Genomic DNA, 21,818 nt, shown 5'->3' on the forward strand with positions numbered 1-21,818 from the left:
TGACCGGTCAGATCACACTCTTTAAAAAACATGGCATTAATGCTTAAGTTGGCATAATATCTCAACTAGATTGGATGACCGGTCAGATCACACTCTTTAAAAAACATGGCATTAAATGCTTAAGTTGGCATAATAACTCAACTAGGTTTGATGACCGGTCAGATCACACTCTTTAAAAAACATGGCATTAAATGCTTAAGTTGGCATAATAACTCAACTAGGTTGGATGACCAGTCAGATCACACTCTTTAAAAAACATGGCATTAAATGCTTAAGTTGGCATAATAACTCAACTAGGTTGGATGACCGGTCAGATCACACTCTTTAAAAAACATGGCATTAAATGCTTAAGTTGGCATAATATCTCAACAAGATTGGATGACCAATCAGATCACACTCTTTAAAAAACATGGCAGCAATGCTATTGGCATAATATCTCAACTAGGTTTGATGACCGGTCAGATCACACTCTAAAAAACATGGCATTAAATGCTTAAGTTGGCATAATAACTCAACTAGGTTGGATGACCGGTCAGATCACACTCTTTAAAAAACATGGCATTAAAATGCTTAAGTTGTCATGATAACTCAACTAGGTTTGATGACCGGTCAGATCACACTCTTTAAAAAACATGGCATTAAATGCTTAAGTTGGCATAATAACTCAACTAGGTTGGATGACCGGTCAGATCACACTCTTTAAAAAACATGGCATTAATGCTTAAGTTGGCATAATGTCTCAACCGGATTTGATGACCAGTCATAGTGTTGTAGGCAATCTTTGAGTAATGGTCAGTGAGTTGATGAAATCTTACCAGTGATGTGTGCTTCTGATAGATAACACAATAAATTTCACTGTTTTCCTTAATTTTGTCCAATGTTTTGCAGAGTATATGGCGATGTCACGCAGCCGACTCACATTTTCATTCAGAAGCTACATGGCGTGTACACATGAGTCACCATCACAGCCACCATAATCACATGTTCGGCTCATCTGGTACATCAAGTAATGCCATATCTCGCATGGCGCGGCGCGCCAGTTTGCTCACTCGACGTCTGTCTGCTCAGAAACTCACTTTGAAAGATATGCACCCTTCCACAAAACAAGACGGTAGGTCTACAAGTATATTTATGGATGGGACTTTTTCATATGCTTTAATAATACCTGTAGAAAATGACTTTCAGAATACTTTAAAAGAAAAGGAGAGGTATTGTCAAAGACCTTAATTCCACTGTTGTTGTCATTTATTTAATAGTTAATGCTTAGTTTAGATTAAGTCTAATAACTTGCAGAATCACTTGTCTGGGAAGAAGCCAGTACTGGCCCCAATACAATATGAATACTTCAGTCAAATATCAATCTCAGTCTCAGCTTGATTTACCACAAAGAATAAAAAGATATTGAAAATAATATGTTTTACATCTTTTAAAACTGGATTTTATCACTGAATATGTTGATTAAAATCTTTTGTCTAGATTCCAAAGGAAAATATTCTTAGGCAAAAAAAGTACTTCAGTTACAATTCATTGTTTTTTTAACAATTACTGAAGTACATTATTTGCTCTAGAACTAGTTTTCTTTGAAATATTGACAAAATAAACACATTCTACGAGAAAATACGTTATTAGAAAGGATAAAATAATGCAAGATTTTTAATCATACTTTGCTTTAATCATGGTAAAATGAGTTGAGATTGAGATTTGACTTGAGTATATTTGTGATATTTGGGCCTGGTGTACATTCTGACATGTATGAGAAAGTACTCTTGGTGGGGATGGAGCCCACACTTTGTTGGGTGAGAGGCAGATATCTAAGGCACTAGACCACTCTAACATTCTTGTTCTTGGCCTTAACTTAAAAACAGTTCAGATATTGACAAGAAAATTGGTACTCATGGCTCCAATTTCTCAAACAAGTCCTAACAATCTATCTATGATCACTATTTATATTCTTGTATAATTTGTGTAATATTCTCATTATAAAGAGTTCGGAGACTTTTAGAAAGAATGATCTGAAGGGATATCATGATGAATCATTTATTATCTTGTAAAGTCATGTTTAAATTACCGTAAATGACTGGGTATAAGACGATAGGGGGTATTAGACGCAGGGAAAAAAATCTGTGAAAAATCCGAGGAAAAAACTTTTAATCTATGTTTTTGGTTAAAAGACGCATAGAAAAAATGTTAAAATCGTCCGGCATTTTCAGCCACCATGTTTGTTGACAGTGACAAAAAAAATTTTTTCGTGAAAATGGCGATGGTTATCTTTAAAACCATACTGTCGAGAATGAAAAGTTATGTTAAGCAAAAAATATTTTGACAGTGCCCAACTTTGCTTTTTTATATGTAAGTTTGATTATTGTTTAATTCAATTTATTATTCAAAATAATATTGAATACCGTAATTCACAAGAGTTCGGACACCATAAATTAATTATTTTTTTCGCTCTCCGAATACATAGAAAATTATCATTTTTACATTTTATTTACATGTTTGTTTAACCTGCCTTTTTCCTTCATGTTTGCTTTTTACCACTTATTAATTTATTCGTAGTAATCAATGGTCATAAACTTATTTATTACGCCTATAAGTGTAAATCCTTCATCAAGTTAATTAAAACACCATTTTATACATGCACTGAACTGAATAAACACATTCTATCGGCTTCAGATCAAAGAGTCACACTGTGTGACGTCACATAACTTACAGTTATGCCCACGAGGATCTCGTGGAGAGCATGGACATTGCTATGCAGGATTAATGTATAACTGTACGATTATTGCTTCATAGTCTATAAGTGTGGTACAAGTTTGAAAGCTTATTGGCAGATCGTTTTACAAACATGCCATGTCGATGTTTTCTTAATCCCTTGATTGCCCTTGTTGTTTGTTTAATCCTCAAATAAATATATCACACTTTCTTTTCAACAGGCAATAAATCGTTTAGGATGGGTAGTAACTAATTAAATTGTCACAGTGGTGTGTACGGTTAGGTAATCTAGCCAGGCAGTGTAAAGATAAAAATCAATATTCTTCGTCTGTGAAACTTGTTAACTATGAAAGTTATGATTGATGTCCTTTGGGTGTCCGAAAATTACGTACGCAAAATAAATTATTTTGGGAAATAATTATGGGTGTCCAAATATAAAATATTTTTGTTGAAATTATAAACGTCTTACGATATACCGTATCCCGATCTTCAACTGCCGTTTTAACCCGTATATACTCGATCAATATGACGCGAGTAACATCCCTTTCTACATAAATCTAAACAAACTCTCGGCTTGAAATTGACATCAGAAAAAAAGTTCAAAATATTGTTACTGGGTATTATACGCAGGCATTTTTTTGCATCAAAATCTGAGGGAAAAAAGTGCGTCTAATACCCAGTCATTTACGGTAAGTAATATGGCTTAATGAAATATGATATTAAAGCTTGTTATACTTAAAACTGTTCAAGAAACTGGGGCCTGTTGACTATGGAATATGCATTGTGTAGCAAATCACATACAGTAAAACTGCGATCGCTCGAAGACGCCAGGGACAAGCCAAAACCTTGAGGGAACCGATGTTTCCAATGAGCCGAATTTCAATTTTCCAGTCTGTTATGAAATATCTTTCAGTGTTTTTTAAGTTTGAAGTCGTCAAACAGACTGTTTACTATGACACCGATTATGTGTTGCTCTGTGGAAATCGCTCATATGTTCAAAGGCTGTCGTATACTAAATGTATACTAAATGTAAAATGTAAAAGAAATATCAATAAATGAATAAATAAGGTTTGTTTTAACAAAATTGCCATATTGCAAAGCAAAGTGACAAGAAGGAATTCTTTTCAGAGATATCAATGTTGAATCGATATGGTAGTGTTTATTCATATTTTTATTACTCATTTACGTTTCTAACAATTATCTTTTCATCATTAACTTCTCATAATTATTTTCTCAAATGCCCTTATCAACTACTATTGGTCATGCATAAATAGTGATAAACAGTTTTTCACACCAAATTGCCTTTTAACTGTCATTGCAATTTTCTTGCGAAAATTTTAACACCTAGCAATTGTTTGCTTATTTTGGAACACGTGTTGGGGGAAAAAGTGTGAAATTATGACCTTGAGGGAGCCATAAGGTTTTGTGCATTATTTGTGTACTTGGGACCGACTATATTGATCGACTCCTTGACATATTAAGGTTTTGATGCAGCGTAGGTATATTTTATATTAAAAAAAAGGAAAAATGTTCGGGACCAAGCTCCGACCTCTAGGTACCCCTGGTTCTCAAACGACCGCTTGTTCAACTACCACAGTTTTACTGTAATTCTGACCTTAATAATTGTTAGGTTATGCCCCTTCACAAACCCAGACAGGCATTGGCATCCATTAACAGCGCTCTTGTCATTCATTTATTGTTCTGTTCCTTTCAGGTCAGATTGGCTCAGATGATGAAGATGCAGAGTATCACCCTGTCTCAAAGCCAGACCAGTATGTTATCTCAGCAACTAGATATATCAATAGGACCAGACTAGAAAGTAGTCTCAACATTTAGATTTATCAGTACGTCCAGATACGTAGGTAGTCTCATAAGTACAATATATCAGTAGAGGTTTTTTCGAAAATTATCTCATTCAGTAGAAGAAGTCTCAACGGGCTAGATCTATTAGTAGTGCCTGACTAGTTAGTAATCTTAACAATTAGAGTTAACAGTAGGCAGTCCAACTACTTGATCTATCAGTAGGCAGTCCAACAACTTGATCTATCAGTAGGAAGTTCAACAGCTTGATCTATCAATTGGAAGTCCATCAACTTGATAAATCAGTAGGAAGTCCCCAGCTTGATCTATCAGTAGAAAGTTCAACAGCTTGATCTATCAATAGGAAGACCATCAACTTGATCAATCAGTAGGAAGTCCCCAGCTTGATCTATCAATAGAAAGTCCAACAACTTGATCTATCAATAGGAAGTCCATCAACTTGATCTATCAGTAGGAAGTTCAACAGCTTGATCTAAAAGTAGGAAGTCCACAGCTTGATCTATCAGTAGGAAGTTCAACAGCTTGATCTAAAAGTAGGAAGTCCAACAGCTTGATCTATCAGTAGGAACTTCAACAGCTTGATCTATCAGTAGGAACTTCAACAGCTTGATCTAAAAGTAGGAGGTCCGCAGCTTGATCTATCAGTAGGAAGTTGAACAGCTTGATCTATCAGTAGGAAGTTCAACAGCTTGATCTATCAGTAGGAAGTCATCCAACAGCTTGATCTATCAGTAGGAAGTTCAACACCTTGATCTATCAATAGGAAGTTCATCAACTTGATCAATCAGTAGGAAGTCCCCAGCTTGATCTATCAATAGAAAGTCCAACAACTTGATCTATCAGTAGGAAGTCCAACAGCTCGATCTATCAGTATGGAGTTCAACACCTTGATCTAAAAATAGGAAGTCTGCAGCTTGATCTATCAGTAGGAAGTTCAACAGCTGGATCTAAAAGTAGGAAGTCAAACAGCTTGTACTATCAATAGGAAGTCCATCAACTTGATCTATCAATAGGAAGTCCCAAACTTGATCTATCAGAAGGAAGCAACCCCCCCCCCCCCGGCTTGATCTATCAGTAGGAAGTCCGCAGCTTGATCTATCAGTAGGAAGTCCCCAGCTTGATCTATCAGTAGAAAGCCCCCCCCCCCCCCCCGGCTTGATCTATCAGTAGGAAGTCCGCGGCTTGATCTATCAATAGGAAGTCAATCAACTTGATCTAAAAGTAGGAAGTCCACAACTTGACCTATCAGTAGGAAGCTCCCTGGCTTGATCTATCAGTAGAAAGTCCCCAGCTTGATCTACCAATAGAAAGTCCAACAGCTTGACCTAAAGTAGGAAGTCTGCAGCTTGATCTATCAGTAAGAAGCCCCCAGCTTGATCTATCAATAGGAAGTCCAAAAACCTTGATCTATCAGTAGGAAGTCCCCCCAGCTTGATCTATCAGTAGGAAGCCCCCCAGCTTGATCTTTAAGAAGGAAGTCCCCAGCTTGATCTATTAATAGGAAGTCCAACAGCTTGATATATCACTAAGAAGTCCAACAGCTTGATTCATCAGTAGGAAGTCCAAAAGCTTGATCTATCAGTAGGAAGTTCAACAGCTTGATCTAAAAGTAGGAAGTCCGCAGCTTGATCTATCAGTATGAAGTTCAGCAGCTTAATCTAAAAGTAGGAAGTCCAACAGCTTGATCTATCAGTAGAAACTTCAACAGCTTGATCTATCAGTAGGAACTTCAATAGCTTGATCTAAAAGTAGGAAGTCCGCAGCTTGATCTATCAGTAGGAAGTTCAACGCGCTTGATCTATCAGTAGGAAGTTCAACAGCTTGATCTATCAGTAGGAAGTCCAACAGCTTGATCTATCAGTAGGAAGTTCAACACCTTGATCTATCAATAGGAAGTTCATCAACTTGATCAATCAGTAGGAAGTCCCCAGCTTGATCTATCAATAGAAAGTCCAACAACTTGATCTATCAGTAGGAAGTCCAACAGCTCGATCTATCAGTATGGAGTTCAACAACTTGATCTAAAAGTAGGAGGTCTGCAGCTTGATCTATCAGTAGGAAGTTCAACAGCTTGATCTAAAAGTAGGAAGTCAAACAGCTTGATCTATCAATAGGAAGTCCATCAACTTGATCTATCAATAGGAAGTCCCAAACTTGATCTATCAGAAGGAAGCACCCCCCCTCCCTGGCTTGATCTATCAGTAGGAAGTTCAACAGCTTGATCTAAAAGTATGAAGTCCACAGCTTGATCTATCAGTAGGAATTCAGCAGCTTAATCTAAAAGTAGGAAGTCCAACAGCTTAATCTATCAGTAGAAACTTCAACAGCTTGATCTATCAGTAGGAACTTCAATAGCTTGATCAAAAGTAGGAAGTCCGCAGCTTGATCTATCAGTAGGAAGTTCAACGCGCTTGATCTATCAGTAGGAAGTTCAACAGCTTGATCTATCAGTAGGAAGTCCAACAGCTTGATCTATCAGTAGGAAGTTCAACACCTTGATCTATCAATAGGAAGTTCATCAACTTGATCAATCAGTAGGAAGTCCCCAGCTTGATCTATGAATAGAAAGTCCAACAACTTGATCTATCAGTAGGAAGTCCAACAGCTCGATCTATCAGTATGGAGTTCAACAACTTGATCTAAAAGTAGGAGGTCTGCAGCTTGATCTATCAGTAGGAAGTTCAACAGCTTGATCTAAAAGTAGGAAGTCAAACAGCTTGATCTATCAATAGGAAGTCCATTAACTTGATCTATCAATAGGAAGTCCCAAACTTGATCTATCAGAAGGAAGCACCCCCCCCCCCCTCCCTGGCTTGATCTATCAGTAGGAAGTCCGCAGCTTGATCTATCAGTAGGAAGTTCAACAGCTTGATCTAAAATTGGGAAGTCAAACAGCTTGATCTATTAATAGGAAGTCCATCAACTTGACCTATCAATAGGAAGTCCCAAACTTGATCTATCAGAAGGAAGCACCCCCCCCCCTCCTCCCTGGCTTGATCTATCAGTAGGAAGTCCGCAGCTTGATCTATCAGTAGGAAGTCCCCAGCTTGATCTATCAGTAGAAAGCCCCCACTCCTGGCTTGATCTATCAGTAGGAAGTCCGCAGCTTGATCTATCAATAGGAAGTCAATCAACTTGATCTAAAAGTAGGAAGTCCACAACTTGACCTATCAGTAGGAAGCTCCCTGGCTTGATCTATCAGTAGAAAGTCCCCAGCTTGATCTGCCAATAGAAAGTCCAACAGCTTGACCTAAAGTAGGAAGTCTGCAGCTTGATCTATCAGTAGGAAGTCCCCCAGCTTGATCTATCAATAGGAAATCCAAAAACCTTGATCTATCAGTAGGAAGTCCCTCCCCCCAGCTTGATCTATCAGTAGGAAGCCCCCAGCTTGATCTTTAAGTAGGAAGTCCCCAGCTTGATCTATTAATAGGAAATCCAACAGCTTGATATATCACTAAGAAGTCCAACAGCTTGATATATCAGTAGGAAGTCCCCCAGCTTGATCTATCAGTAGGAAGTCCAACAACTTGATCTATCAGTAGGAATTCCAACAACTTGATCTGTCAGTAGGAAGCCCCCCAACAGCTTGATCTGTCAGTAGGAAGCCCCCCAGCCTGATCTATCAGTAGGAAGTCTAACAACTTGATCGATCAGTAGGAAGTCCAACAACTTGATCTATTAGTAGGCAGTCCAACAGCTTGATATATCAGTAGGAAGTCCCCAGCTTAATCTATCAATAGAAAGTCCAACAACTTGATCTATCAGTAGGAATTCTCCAGTCTGATCTATCAGTAGGAAGTCCAACAACTTGATCTATCATTAGGAAGTCCCCCCGACTTGATCTATCAGTAGGAAGTCCAACAGTTTGATCTATCAGTAGGAAGTCTAAAAACTTGATCTATCAGTAGGAAGTCCCCCAGCTTGATCTATCAGCAGGAAGTCCCCCAACTTGATCTATCAGTAGGAAGTGGCCAGACCAGTAGGTAGTCTCAACAGCTGGATCCATAAGTAAGGCCAGACCAGTTGGTAGTCTCATCAGCTTGATTTATCAATTGGGCCAGACCAGTAGGTAGTCTCAACAGCTTGACTTATCAATAGGGCCAGACCAGTAGGTAGTCTCAACAGCTAGATCTATTAGTAAGGCCAGACCAGTTGGTATCCTCGACAAATAGATCTATAAATAAGGCCGGACCAGTAGGTAGTCTCAACAGCTTGATTTATCAATAGGGCCAGACCAGTAGGTAGTCTCAACAGCTAGATCCATAAGTAAGGCCAGACCAGTACGTAGTCTCAACAGCTAGATTAATCAGTAGGGCCAGACCAGTAGGTAGCTTCAAACAGCTAGATTTATAAGTTAGGCCAGACCAGTAGGTAGTGTCAACAGCTTGATCTTTTATTAAGGCTAGACTAGTAGGTCTGGACAGCTTGATTTATCAATAGGACAAGACCAGTAGGTAGTCTCAACAACTGAATCTTTTATTGAGGCCAGACCAGTAGACAGTCTCGACAGCTTGATTTATAAATAGGGCCAGACCGGTAGGTAGTCTCAACAGCTAGATCTTTTAGTAAGGCCAGACCAGTAGGTAGTCTCAACAGCATAATCTATCATTGATTTATCAATAGGGCCAGACCAGTAGGTAGTCTTGACAAGTATATTTATCTATAGGGCCTGACAGGTAGAAAGCTTTTGATGATATCGACCAGGGGGCCAGAGAAAAAAATAAATAGTTTAATCTACTATATTTTTTGGTAGGATAAATTTCTTCAAACTCTTTTTATTTAGATGGAAATAACATTTCTTCTTTTTCTTTGAAATCCACCATCAAGCTGCAACTGTAGCGTACATCATCATACTATATATCTCATGTCTTAAATTGGTAATGTGCATAACATCTCACAATAGTTTTGTACATTTTTCAGGCTTACAGAATCACACAAAGTGATGATACGTGTCATAAGAAAAATCAAATTCTTCGTAGCAAGAAGAAAGTTTCAGGTAAATGCAAGCAGCAGTTGATAAAAAGCTAAATGAACAGATACTGGAAGACAATTGAATAACATAAAAAATGATGAGGCACTAATGTTTAGTTGTTGAAAAAAGAAAACAGTTTGTGATTGGGATAGTTTTGATGTCATCTTTTTCAAAGTCATCATTGACAAAAAACCTTTACCTTGACTGTTCAAGATTTGAGACAGTATGCACATGTCTAGCAAAGCCCACAACCCAGGTTTAAATAATGGCCTTAACTGGAAAAAAAAAACGGCAGTCAAGTGTTGTCATTTGCTTCGCTGGCTTTTGTTGAGACTTTCCTGTTATTCAAAGTGATAAGTTTCATTCTGTTTGATTAATCTTGTCACTTAAGTTGTGAATAGTTGTCATTTCTTACATTCGTTCATGTATTTTAATAATGTTTATAATTTTTATCTTGTCTGTTTTTTAAAGAAAAGTTTGGGGTATTGTTTAAGCCTTGGTGTCATTGTCAGCAGCGTCAAGCAAAAAACTCGGCTATTACTCAAAATCTGTTCAAGAAACTTAAATGAAGCTTTAAACACATGTTGCCAAAGACAAATAAACACTTGAATAGCAAGGCCAATAACCCTGGTTTTAATTATTGTCACAAAATGCCCCCCTCATCGACTGAAAACAACTGCAGAAGAGCATTGGCATTCCCTCCATATGACACCATTGTTTCTGTCAATGGGTGCCTGAGTGACTCATTTAAAAGACTCAGAGACATGCAATCTTTATGTTATATCCACAAACTCCCTCAATTTCATGTAACAAAACAATCTTGTTCTATTTCAAAGATAGTAATAAACAATTGTTTTCTTTTGTTACAGTAATTATTCCCCGAAAGTGAGAAATTCAGCTGTTCATGTCGAGAACTTATTGCCATGGGGTTTCTAGATTAAAATAAAGTAGCACCCTTTGATGTGAACATCCGTGAACATTCCTTTGTTTGGTCGTTTTTCATTTCTTGGAGGATTATTAAGGAAAACATGTCTGATTATGCAAAGAATCGTAAAACAAATGTATGCTGTGATGTAATTAGTTCCTTGTTTCTGGTTATTTTTTCAACTTTAAAGAGTTTTAAGGTTAAGTCTTTCAGAGAACAAAGAAAAAAATGTTGAGTTTTTGTTTATGTAATAGCCTCTGCCTGTTTTGTAGGCGGCTTCTGCATTGACTTTAAGAATCATGGCTAAGACATTAATGATATTGACATGAAACTTTGTACCCTTGTAACTATTGACGATATGCACATGTGTAGCAAGGCCCATAACTCTGGCTTCAATAATTATTACATTATGCTCCTTGATAGTTGGAAAAGTCTGTCACGAAGTTAAAATCATAATTTACTATGAAAGAATCTTGGGAAGTATCTTTCATAATCATAAATACCTGAAAATAGTGGTAAAATTCATCTGTTATTATCAAAGCTTTGGATGCTGTTTTCATCAAAGAGTAATATTTTGTTTAAAATAGTTTTTTTGTGCTGTTATTGTAGGTGTTTTTACAGTGTAATTAGCTGGCATGCATGCCGGAAAAGTGTGCTTCATAATTCTTCAAAGATAAAACAGCCATGTATCTTGTGTTTCAGCAAGCACGAAAGCCATATGATGTTCGTGACGTGATAGAACAGTATTCTCAGGGACATCTCAACATGATGGTTCGCATCAAAGAACTGCAGCGAAGGTATACTATTACCACTCTGGGCAATCATGCCCTTTATAAGGCCTGAAATTATCTTCTGAAATTCATTCTTGCATAATCCGATTTGAAACCTCTTGCCTTGGTGAAAAATCAGGGAAACACTGCTGAAATGTAAACATCCTTCATACTTTACATTTTAAAATAAAAAATAAAATCCTTTATGGCCACCAGCACCATTTATTTCCTCAAAATGCGCATTTAAATCATACAATTATTATGTTTCCGGAGACATATTGTTTTTGCCCTGTCCGTCACTACGTCACACTTCATTTCCGCTCAATAACTATAGAACGCTTAGACCAAGGAACTTCATACTTGGTATGCTAGTTGGTCATGACTAGTAGATGACCCCTATTGATTTTGGGGTCAAAGGTCAAGGTCACTCTGACCTTGAGGTGAAGAAATGGTTTCCGCTCACTTACTAAAGATCCTTTGGGTCCAGGAACTCCATACTTGGTATGCTTGTTGTTCATGACTAGTAGATGAGCCCTATTGATTTTGAGATCAAAAGGTCAAAGGTCATGGTTACCTTCAGGTAAAAACGATATGTTGGCAGTGACCTTTAGCTTAAAAATGGTTTTTGCTCAATTACTTAAGAATGCTTGTACCCAGGACTTTATACTTGGTATGCTAGTTGGTCATGACTAGGTCACTGTGACCTTGAAGAAACGGTTTTATGCTCAGTAACTAAAGAACGCTTGCACCCAGGAACTTCATAGTTGGACCCAGGAACAGGTTGGTCATGACCAGTAGATGACCCCTATGTTTGTTCATCTTCAGTCCAAAAGTACAAACTTCATGTCCATCATTGATTATTTCTCACCTACAACCACACAATGGGGGTGACAAGCGCTTTTTCAAAAAAGCAATCTCTAGTTTTTCTCTGGCCTTGTATTAAGATTAACTGTTGTATGAAAATTGTGCTTTAAAAGTACATTATAGGGTTTAATTTATTAGTAAGTAGTTATTTTACCCATCTTTGAAGAACAGTGGATATATTGCTTTGCACATGTCGGCGGTTGGTCAGTCGGTAGGTCAGTCTGTCTGTAGACCAAAGCCTGTCTGAGAGAAAACTAGACAGTTCCTGGACCAACAAAGTTTCTCAGAGTGAAAACTAAACAATGCCTGGACCTTACTTATTTCCTGCTACTAAGAGGTTACATGTTTATCTGCAAATATCAGTCATCATCTAACCATCATTAAAAACTGTACCTACTATCTTCACACTTTGAATGGTCATAATCTTAACACTGCCTCAAAGGCATACAATGAATGTCAATGACAAATCAGCTGTCATTTCAGTCCATGCATACTTCAATCAATTTTCAAATATTCCTGACAACATGGCGCTCAGGGGAGGGGGTGAAGGGGGGCTACTGTTTGACAAACATATCTTGTTAGATAACAAAACAGTTTCATTTTGGCAAAGTTCCAATGGCTTGAAGTATGTATATTCTTAAAAGATATGTGGCCATGATTATGAACAGGATCAAGACCAAGTCTAGACTCAGAATCAGAAAGGCATTTTTATTAAATTACAAAGAATTGTTTGTTCCATTTGTTTTACAAAAACATATGTGAATAATTGTACAATTTACTCATCAAAACCCACCAAGAAAGAAAGTAAGAATGAGATGAGGACTTGCCACTTGAGTCTGAAAGATGTTAAAGGGGTATAACGAGTATTGCAAACTAAAGGAGAAACTGAAGTTACTTCCCATATTAGCTTCCCAAATGCTGATAAAACAAAGTTGGCATTCGTTTGCACCATATTTTAGTTTTAATTTTATACTTAGTGCTTAAGGCATATGTCTCTCATTCAAGAGGTTGTAAGTTTAAACTTCCCCAGGGTTAGAGTGGTATAGTGATATAGGCATCTTTCCCTCATCCAAGAGGTTGGGATTTCAAGCCCCCTGGTGAGGCACATTTACCTGGCCTCTAAAACTTACACTATAACATATAAAATAACAAGGAAATTGACTCAAACAGGGTTGGTACCAGGTAAAAAAACTGCCTTCAAAAATGATATTTATTGCAATATGTTAATTTTAAAGTTAATTCACTGTTTCCAGGTTGGATCAGACTCTCGGAAAACCCAGCTATGTTGGAAACGTTCGGGACAAGGATAAAGTCACCATAAGTTCTCGACTCGAATTCATCGAACATCAGGTTGGTTTTATGATGAATTCAATTTGTACCAAACGATGGATAGGGTCTGATGCCTTTTAATAAAGAAGTTTTATAGTACTGTACCAAATGACATGTCTTTAAAAGGCTGTAATCTCTCGCTAATTTTTTTGAAAAAAACTTCATTTTTAACCTTACATCTAGTCGTACAGAGATTACACAGAGTCAGTGCATTAATGATTGCAACATGCTGAAAGGGATTCCCACGTATGATCTGATAAAACATGAAACATTCTAAGTAAATGTATAATTATTTACAAATTAAACAGCGTTTAAATTAACAGTGGTAAGCCAAATAATGTAAGAGTTCTTTGTTCATAAATATTTGGATTAATGAAGAAAATTATTTTATTTTGCTTAAGAGCATAATAAGCTCTATAGAAAATTGGTCTAATTTGGGTTTAAATTTAAAAAATCTGTTAATATCTATTAACTACTGTTCAGTGGTCATTGATAATAATTAATATAATTTGAACAGATTGTGGCGTTTAAATGTTCTATATATTTATCTGAAAATGTTTTTGCGAATGGTCAGTGTATTATTGTTGCTCATAATGTAAACTATAAATTCATTTTTACAGGTGCATAAAATGGACAGAAAACTAGACCAGACTCTAGTATTGTTGAACACAATAACTAAATCATTCCAATCAACATCAAAACAAAAGTCCCGAAATCGATCTCTTACTTCTCAGACTGACAGTTTATGTGATAACCAAGAAAGTGGTAAAGGAAATATGGAGAATAAATCCACAGATACAGTAATTGAAGAGGAGTCAGAGTTATAACCATACATAGATGAAGATGGTGTTAACGAAGATTGTGCCAAGAACAGATATTCTTAATTTTTATTTATAAATTATGAAGGATTATTGATTTTTTTTCAGGGAATAAGCTTGTATGTTTTTTACAATAATATGTCGAGGTATTGTCATAGCCATTGTGTCGTTGTGATTCTCGGCGTTGTTGTAAAACAGAAACTTTTCACTTGTTACCAAAGAAAATAAGCACATTTGTGGCAAGACCCATAACTCTTGCTTTAATAATCGTTGAGTTATCCTCCTATTTAAGTTCAGTTTAAACTATTTTATTTAAGCTCAATTAATTAATTAATTAAATAATTAATTAAGTTTAAAATCAATCTCGAGTCTGTTTTAGGGGCAGAGACAAATATTGTGTCCTCTTTGAGAAGCCATAAGAAAGTACCCCCGGTGGGGATGGGACCCTGGCAACCTCTTGGGTCAAAAGTGGACGCCATATAATACCACTAAAACATTCTGACCCCCATATTGACAGCAGACGTGCATTGGTGTTCCTTGCAGTGCATTGGTGTTCCTTGCGCTGCGCTCTTGTTTTATCATTAGTACAAAAACACCATGTCATTATTACTCACGTTTTGACATCATGTTCATGGGTAAACATAATGGGTATTTCAGTCATTTCTTCAGCTGGACAACAGTTTTCTTCACTTCTAATTTGATTTTTTTAAGTTTACAATGCTACGAAACTAAGCAACGGATGACAGCATAACAAAGCATTTTCACTTTTGTTGTAAAACAAAAACTTTTTATGTGTTATCAAAGACAAAATGTGCATCATGTATAGCAAGATCTATAACTCTGACTTAAATAAGTGTTGAGTTATCCCCCTTTTCATAGTTACATTACGTAAAAGCTCTTCAAGAACTTTTCAATGTTGTTAATGGATCAGCAAATGATTTGCCTTTTCTAAGTCCCACTTACAGGCCTCATACCTACACAATGGTTTTTAGTAAGGTTGTGCACATGTTTACCGAATCCCTTTTAACTTTGGTCAAATGCACAACATCCAAGACAGTAAATTAGTGCAAATGCATTTTGTCTGGTTGAAAACCGTCCAGAATACCAGTGAAGTTTCTGTTCAATATGATGTTGAAACCATGTGATTGTACATGGTAGAAAATCTCTCCAGAGAAAACAATGACCATCACCGGTAGTTCGGGGACGTAACAGTGTGTTTATTTTACGAAGACACCAGACTGTCCATGGGTGTCAACCCAATTGAGTATATTAGTGTTGTTAGATTGTGAGGCATTACTTAATGCGTGTAACACTGACACACTGGACCACGTTTAAGGTACTTTCCAGAAGACACCAAACGTAATCGGTGGTTAAACTTAATTTATCATTATGCATTCCATGGTTGTTCTAAGTCATAAACATCTCTGTAGCTTCAATAATGCCCAGGGGTTATAAGTTTGCATTCTTATGAAGATATAATTATGCTTTTAGCAATAAAACTTATTCATTTTCATGTATTTCTTTAGGAGATGACTTTTTTACCTTTTAAGGCATGTTTTAAATTGTTTTACGACAGATATACTACAAAATATTGTTGTTTCGTATAGAAATTTTTATAAGCAGCTTGAATACTTTGCAAAGAAACATGGCTTTGATACTTTGTAATATTATGTATTTTCATATCATGTTGTATTTTAGTGTAGTCAGAGTAATAATTTAATGCTCAAATTCTTAATATGTGAAATACTCATTTTATATTGTATATCAATTCAATGTTTATATAATGTAGAAGTGTGAGCTTGATGGTCATCCATAATTCACACATGTAGCTCATGTACAATCAATCAACATCAACTCTATAATCATGTATAATACAAAATTGCAAACACTGAGCTCATAATCCTCACATATACCTTCTGAAATTTGAACTTTAAGAAAACTAGAAATGTTTTTTACAGTTAAAATATGAAATAAGTATAAGAATGATAACATGATAAAAAGCAGGTATGATTTTTTTTTTTTATTTCGTTTTGAAAAAACTATAAAATTTTCCATGTTAAATTTTGGCATTTAACAGTATGATTAATGTTTGTGCTCAGAAACTCGGTAAATAACGGCCATTATTACATTATCTATAAATAAACATACATATCTGGACGAAAAGCAATTTTTGTAGACGAAATAAAACACAATATTGTCCTGTCTTTTTATGGACAGGAAACAGTTTTTCATATGACGTCATATTAGCGCTAAAAAAATCACTTCAAAAACACCATATTGACCTGTCTGTTTAAAGACAGAAAATAGTCTAGCATATGATGTCATAATATATCATGCGGTCATAAATAATGCAGTTCATATTGACCACAAAATAATTTTTGACCTCGGCTATTGCCTCAGTCAATAAGATTTTTTTTGGTCAATAATGACAGCATATTTCTTAGTTAATAATTGTTTACCGTATAAACGACTACAGTTGTAGGATGTAGCGACTGGTCTCATTATAAAAACAATGAGACCAAAAAATTCTTAAAAGTAAAGTTATTTTTACATGTAATAAATAGGTTTTTGCTATATATTATTTCATTTGATTTAGATTTATAGTTTTTATAATATTGTGTGCACAGAATTGAAGTTCTATATCAACTAGATGTACAAATGTAAAAAAGTTTTTTTAATTCATTGTTGTTTATTTTGATCTATGAAACGCACTTATCTTTAATTAGATTTCAAACTGGCACAATTTCCATTTATCAACATTCAGCAAATTGTTCACAAGTTGTTTAAAGTTGTTAACCTTGTTAACATAATTTTTTTTTTTACTTTAAAATATTTTTCTACTCTAAAAGTTTAATGAATACAAGACACTTGTGATCTGCAGTATTTCTAGTAAGATTTGAGGCAACTGTTTCAGCTGTACTTGTTTTATTCAAAAGATATATATGAGCACACCATAAACTAATTCACCTTTAAAAGTTAACAATGATGCTTTTAACAACATTGTTAATTTTAATCAAAGATCTAAACAATTTGCTCAATGTGTATCAAGGGTAATGTGCAAGATTCTAGTAAGTCCTTTTATAAATTCGGGTAGTTACAGCTTTCTTGCATGATAGTATGACAATATGCTATAACTAGGCTGCGTAGTCTTTACTTTATGAGTACAAGTTTTCCTTCATCCTCCTACATAAATATTACAAAAGTTGAATACTTAAAACGGAATAACCCCATTCTTCTTAAGGTAAGCCATCCATCATTAATACAAAAAAATATTGCTCCTGGAAAAAGTTCATTTTAAAGTAACACAATGACATTTGAAGATTTCACTGAGTGCTTTTTTATGCCCCCGAAGGTGAGCATATTAAAATCGCACCGTCCGTCCGTCCGTCCGTCCGTCCGGCTCTGTAACTTTCCCTTGTATGGACAGATTTTAGAATAACTTGCCACATGTGTTCCACATACCAAGACGACGTGTGGCGTGCAAGACCCGTGTCCCTACCTCAAAGGTCACGGTCACACTTAGTGTTTATTCACAATGGAGTGCTGCATATAAGGACATAGAGTATAGGTTGTCGTGTCCGGGCTGTAACTTTCTCTTGTATGGACAGATTTAAAAATAACTTGCCACATATGTACCACATACCAAGACGACGTGTCATGTGCAAGACCCGTGTCCCTACCTCAAAGGTCAAGGTCACACTAAGTGTTTATTCACAATGGAGTGCTGCATATAAGGACATAGAGTATAGGTTGTCGTGTCCGGGCTGTAACTTTCTCTTGTATGGACAGATTTTAAAATAACTGGCCATATGTGTTCCACATACGAAGATGACGTGTCGCCTGCAAGACCTGTGTCCCTACCTCAAAGGTCAAGGTCACACTTAGTGTTTATTCACAATAGAGTGCTGCATATAAGGACATAGAGTATAGGTTGTCGTGTCTGGGCTGTAAATTTCCCTTGTATGGACAGATTTTAAAATAACTTGCCAAATGTGTTCCACATACCAAGACGACGTGTCGCGTGCAAAACCCGTGTCCCTACTTCAAAGGTCAAGGTCACACTTAGTGTTTATTCACAATGGAGTGCTGCATATAAGGACATAGAGTATAGGTTGTCGTGTCCGGGCTGTAACTTTCTCTTGTATGGAAAGATTTTAAAATAAGTTGCCACATGTGTTCCACATACCAAGACGACGTGTCGCGTGCAAGACCCGTGTCCCTACCTCAAAGGTCAAGGTCACACTTAGTGTTTATTTACAATGGAGTGCTGCATATAAGGACATAGAGTATAGGTTGTCATGTCTGGGCTGTAACTTTCCCTTGTATGGACAGATTTTAAAATAACTTGCCACATGTGTTCCACATACCAAGACAACGTGTCGCGTGCAAGACCCGTGTCCCTGCCTCAAAGGTCAAGGTCACACTTAGTGTTTATTCACAATGGAGTGCTGCATATAAGGACATAGAGTATAGGTTGTTGTGTCAGGGCTGTTACTTTCCCTTGTATGGACAGATTTTAAAATCACTTGCTACATGTGTTCCACATACGAAGACGACGTGTCGTGTGCAAGACCCATGTCCCTACCTATAAGGTGAAAGATACACTTAGTGTTTATTCACAAGGGAATTCTGAATTTAAGGACATAACAGTGTAGGTTGTCAAGTATGGGTGGTATTTTTTTATGTTCAGAGGCAATTTAAAATAACTTGCCATATGTATTTGACACGTAAAGGCAAGATCAACTTTTCATGTACTGACCTTGTTCGTAGGTCAATGTCACATTCGGGGGCATTCGTCACATACTGTGACAGCTCTTGTTTCTTTATATAGACATTAAGTGTTGCAAGAAACGAATTGATAAAATTGTTATATACCGTAATTGTTGTAAAAACTTGTTTTATTACCTCCCTTATATATATTATATTAAATTTTCATTAAAAAATGTAATCCGTTCAAAAAAAAAATAAAAAAATGGTTAAACAATATAAATTAGACATTGAAATAATCTCGGTGATAATATGTGAAGCGCTGCAACTAGCACATCTTTGCATTCTAATGATGGATGCCTTACCTTAAAATAAACCTATAAATATAAGTATGAATAAGTTAATAAGAATAAGTTGTAAGCGAAAATTCAGACAAGATTGCTCTTATCCATTGTCATAGTTTCAATTGTTTAGCAGATTTTCAGGTCATGAGTAAGTTCAAATTTGATAGTTTATCTGTTTTTCAAAGATGAAAAACTCATTCAACTGAGATAGCCTAAGTGTTGGCATTGACGTCATTGTAGTGCAAAATTAGTTTTATCTTGGATAAAACTCAAACAGAAATGTTATGAATTGAAATTATACTTGGTACACCTGTTGCCAGATACAATACACACATGTACATCACTGCCCCTTAGATTAATAATGGCTATATTAATTATGATGTTATGCTCCTTGTTCGACTTAAAACCCAGAACATTGGCAATTGCTCAGCAGCATTCTTGTTTTTGATAGCTTTGATTTTTGTCATTAAATAAGAAAACTATAAGCAACATTTTGCACTATTTTCATTTTATTATGGCATCAATTTGATGATGTTTAAGTGTAATTTAGAATTGTGTTAAATAAAAAAAAATTAACTGGTGTGATGCAGAATGTGTTTGCCAGCAAACTATAATGACATCTTCCCTGAGTTTACATATATATTGACTTAGCAGAGTATTTTAATATTTATTATATGACTTAGAATTTATACAATTCTCATAATTTGTTTTAAAACAATAATGTTTAAAATGCAATCACTTGTAATCATGAATTAAGTGGTGGTTTTAAATTGTATGCTTGTATTTGGCAATACTGTATTATTTCCTTGACAGTTTTGTCTACTTTTAAAAATTAATAGTATTCTATTAGTGTGTTGTGTTTTTTATCAGCACTTGTGTGTGATTCAAATAATTTTCTATGCAACCATTTGTTTATTATTGACAACATTGTTGTAAATTAAAATTAATCAAGAAAATAAGTATTGATTTTGCAATAGATAAGCTATTGATGTATCAAATTTTGATGTATTTCACATAAAAACAATTAATTATTTTTTGATTATGATGATCATTTGACTAGGTCTCTAGTCTTATAGTCTTCCCTGTGGGAATTTGTTCTATTTATTTATTTTGTTGTAGTTTTTCTTTAAATCTACTTCAAACAATAGTATGCGGCATACGGACCACCTCGGCCGTTTTCCCATTGAAAACAACCTCGGATGTATGCAGGTACATCAGTAGAAGTAGTTTGCAAAAATTTCAATAATAGTTTTTTTTTATCAATTGTATCGTTTTAATGTGTAATTTGTATTACTTAGTTCAAACTGATTACCATAGAAGTGGATAATTGCATAAATAATTAAGATTCCCATAGGTCATTAAGTTTAACTGCTAAAATGAAATTACTACGCAATCTACTTGCAGCCTAGTGTATTGTAAAGTTTTATAGTATTGTAAACCGTCCATATACATTCGAGGTCGTTTTCGAAGGACAATGGCCAAGGTGTTCCAAATGTAATCACGGTACATCTTCAGCAAATTGTTAATTTCTGGCTACCTCAAATTTTCAAAGGTTTTGGTCAGTTTATAACCTGTAATTAATTAACAATCTTTTAATATTGGATTAAAAAAATAACCATATTGAAAGTTAAGGAGATGATATTGTGTGCTGTGTAAAACTTAGGGTATAGATGTGCAATGGTCAGTATACTTTGTGAAATTGAGAATAGTTGATATTGGATCGATATGATATATTAATATATTTTAATGATATTCCACTGTTTTACAGTATTTCTCTGGTTTTAGGGACCACACCACTTATATTATTGTGATACTTTTGTTTATTACATGGTTGTTTAATAAAATTTGCAACTCTTAAATTTTGTTGTAAAATCTTTTATTGAAAATGAATACCTAGAGTCTGTTTCTTGAATGATGCAAAGGGAAGTAAACGTAGAATTTTCACAATCAAGCTTGTAATCCGACTAGAGGAAATCGGCTGACAGTGTGTGTATAGCACATGCTATGTTACTTCATAAATGCTACGTTGTAAAGCAACATTTTGCTTCGAATAATGACTAAAAACAAAGATGACCATTTTAATTGAAACAAAGGGCAGTTGATCTATGCCGCTTAAAGAGCACAACCTTCGTTATATAACCGGAGTTTGATTAGGTGAGCAGTTTCCTCAAACAACTGTTTCCAAACTCATGTTTTTGATTAAAGTCTTCATTTGAAGCAAAATGTTGCCTTCCGACGTAGCATTTATGACGAAATTAATCACGTGGTATACACACTGGTCGAGTTTCACCGAATATTACGGGACGCACCTAACTGTCGGGAGGGGCTGAAACCTCTCCGGGACATTCCCGATCCGTAGGAATCTTGTTACCAACGTATACGACTGCACTCAGACAATGGTAGGAGTGTCCAGGTCAATGAGGATAGTAATCCGACTTGTGTACTTTTCGTGTCGTAGCGCTATCTGATCAAAAACGGCCGCGATCTCAGCCATATTCGGCTTTGTGTGTCCGCCGTATTAACTATGAACTGTCTTACTTTTTCTTTTCTGTGTAA

General features: G+C 35.8%; 1 protein-coding gene across 2 annotated transcripts in view; it reads left to right on the top strand.

Moving 5' to 3' along the window:
- LOC128239065 (potassium voltage-gated channel subfamily KQT member 1-like) overlaps positions 1-21,106 on the top strand; it is a 77,070-nt gene extending 55,964 nt beyond the window's left edge. For both annotated transcript variants that reach the window (XM_052955508.1, XM_052955506.1), the window contains exons 10-15: positions 889-1,111; positions 4,427-4,484; positions 9,454-9,529; positions 11,133-11,227; positions 13,318-13,414; positions 14,014-21,106. In XM_052955508.1, coding sequence (XP_052811468.1) covers positions 889-1,111; positions 4,427-4,484; positions 9,454-9,529; positions 11,133-11,227; positions 13,318-13,414; positions 14,014-14,220 — 756 coding nt within the window. In that variant the 3' untranslated portion in view covers positions 14,221-21,106. The remainder of the gene's footprint in view (positions 1-888; positions 1,112-4,426; positions 4,485-9,453; positions 9,530-11,132; positions 11,228-13,317; positions 13,415-14,013) is intronic.
- Positions 21,107-21,818: the final 712 nt, after the last annotated feature.

The sequence above is a fragment of the Mya arenaria genome, chromosome 6 (genome assembly GCF_026914265.1).
Source record: "Mya arenaria isolate MELC-2E11 chromosome 6, ASM2691426v1".
Taxonomy (NCBI): Eukaryota; Metazoa; Mollusca; class Bivalvia; order Myida; family Myidae; genus Mya; species Mya arenaria.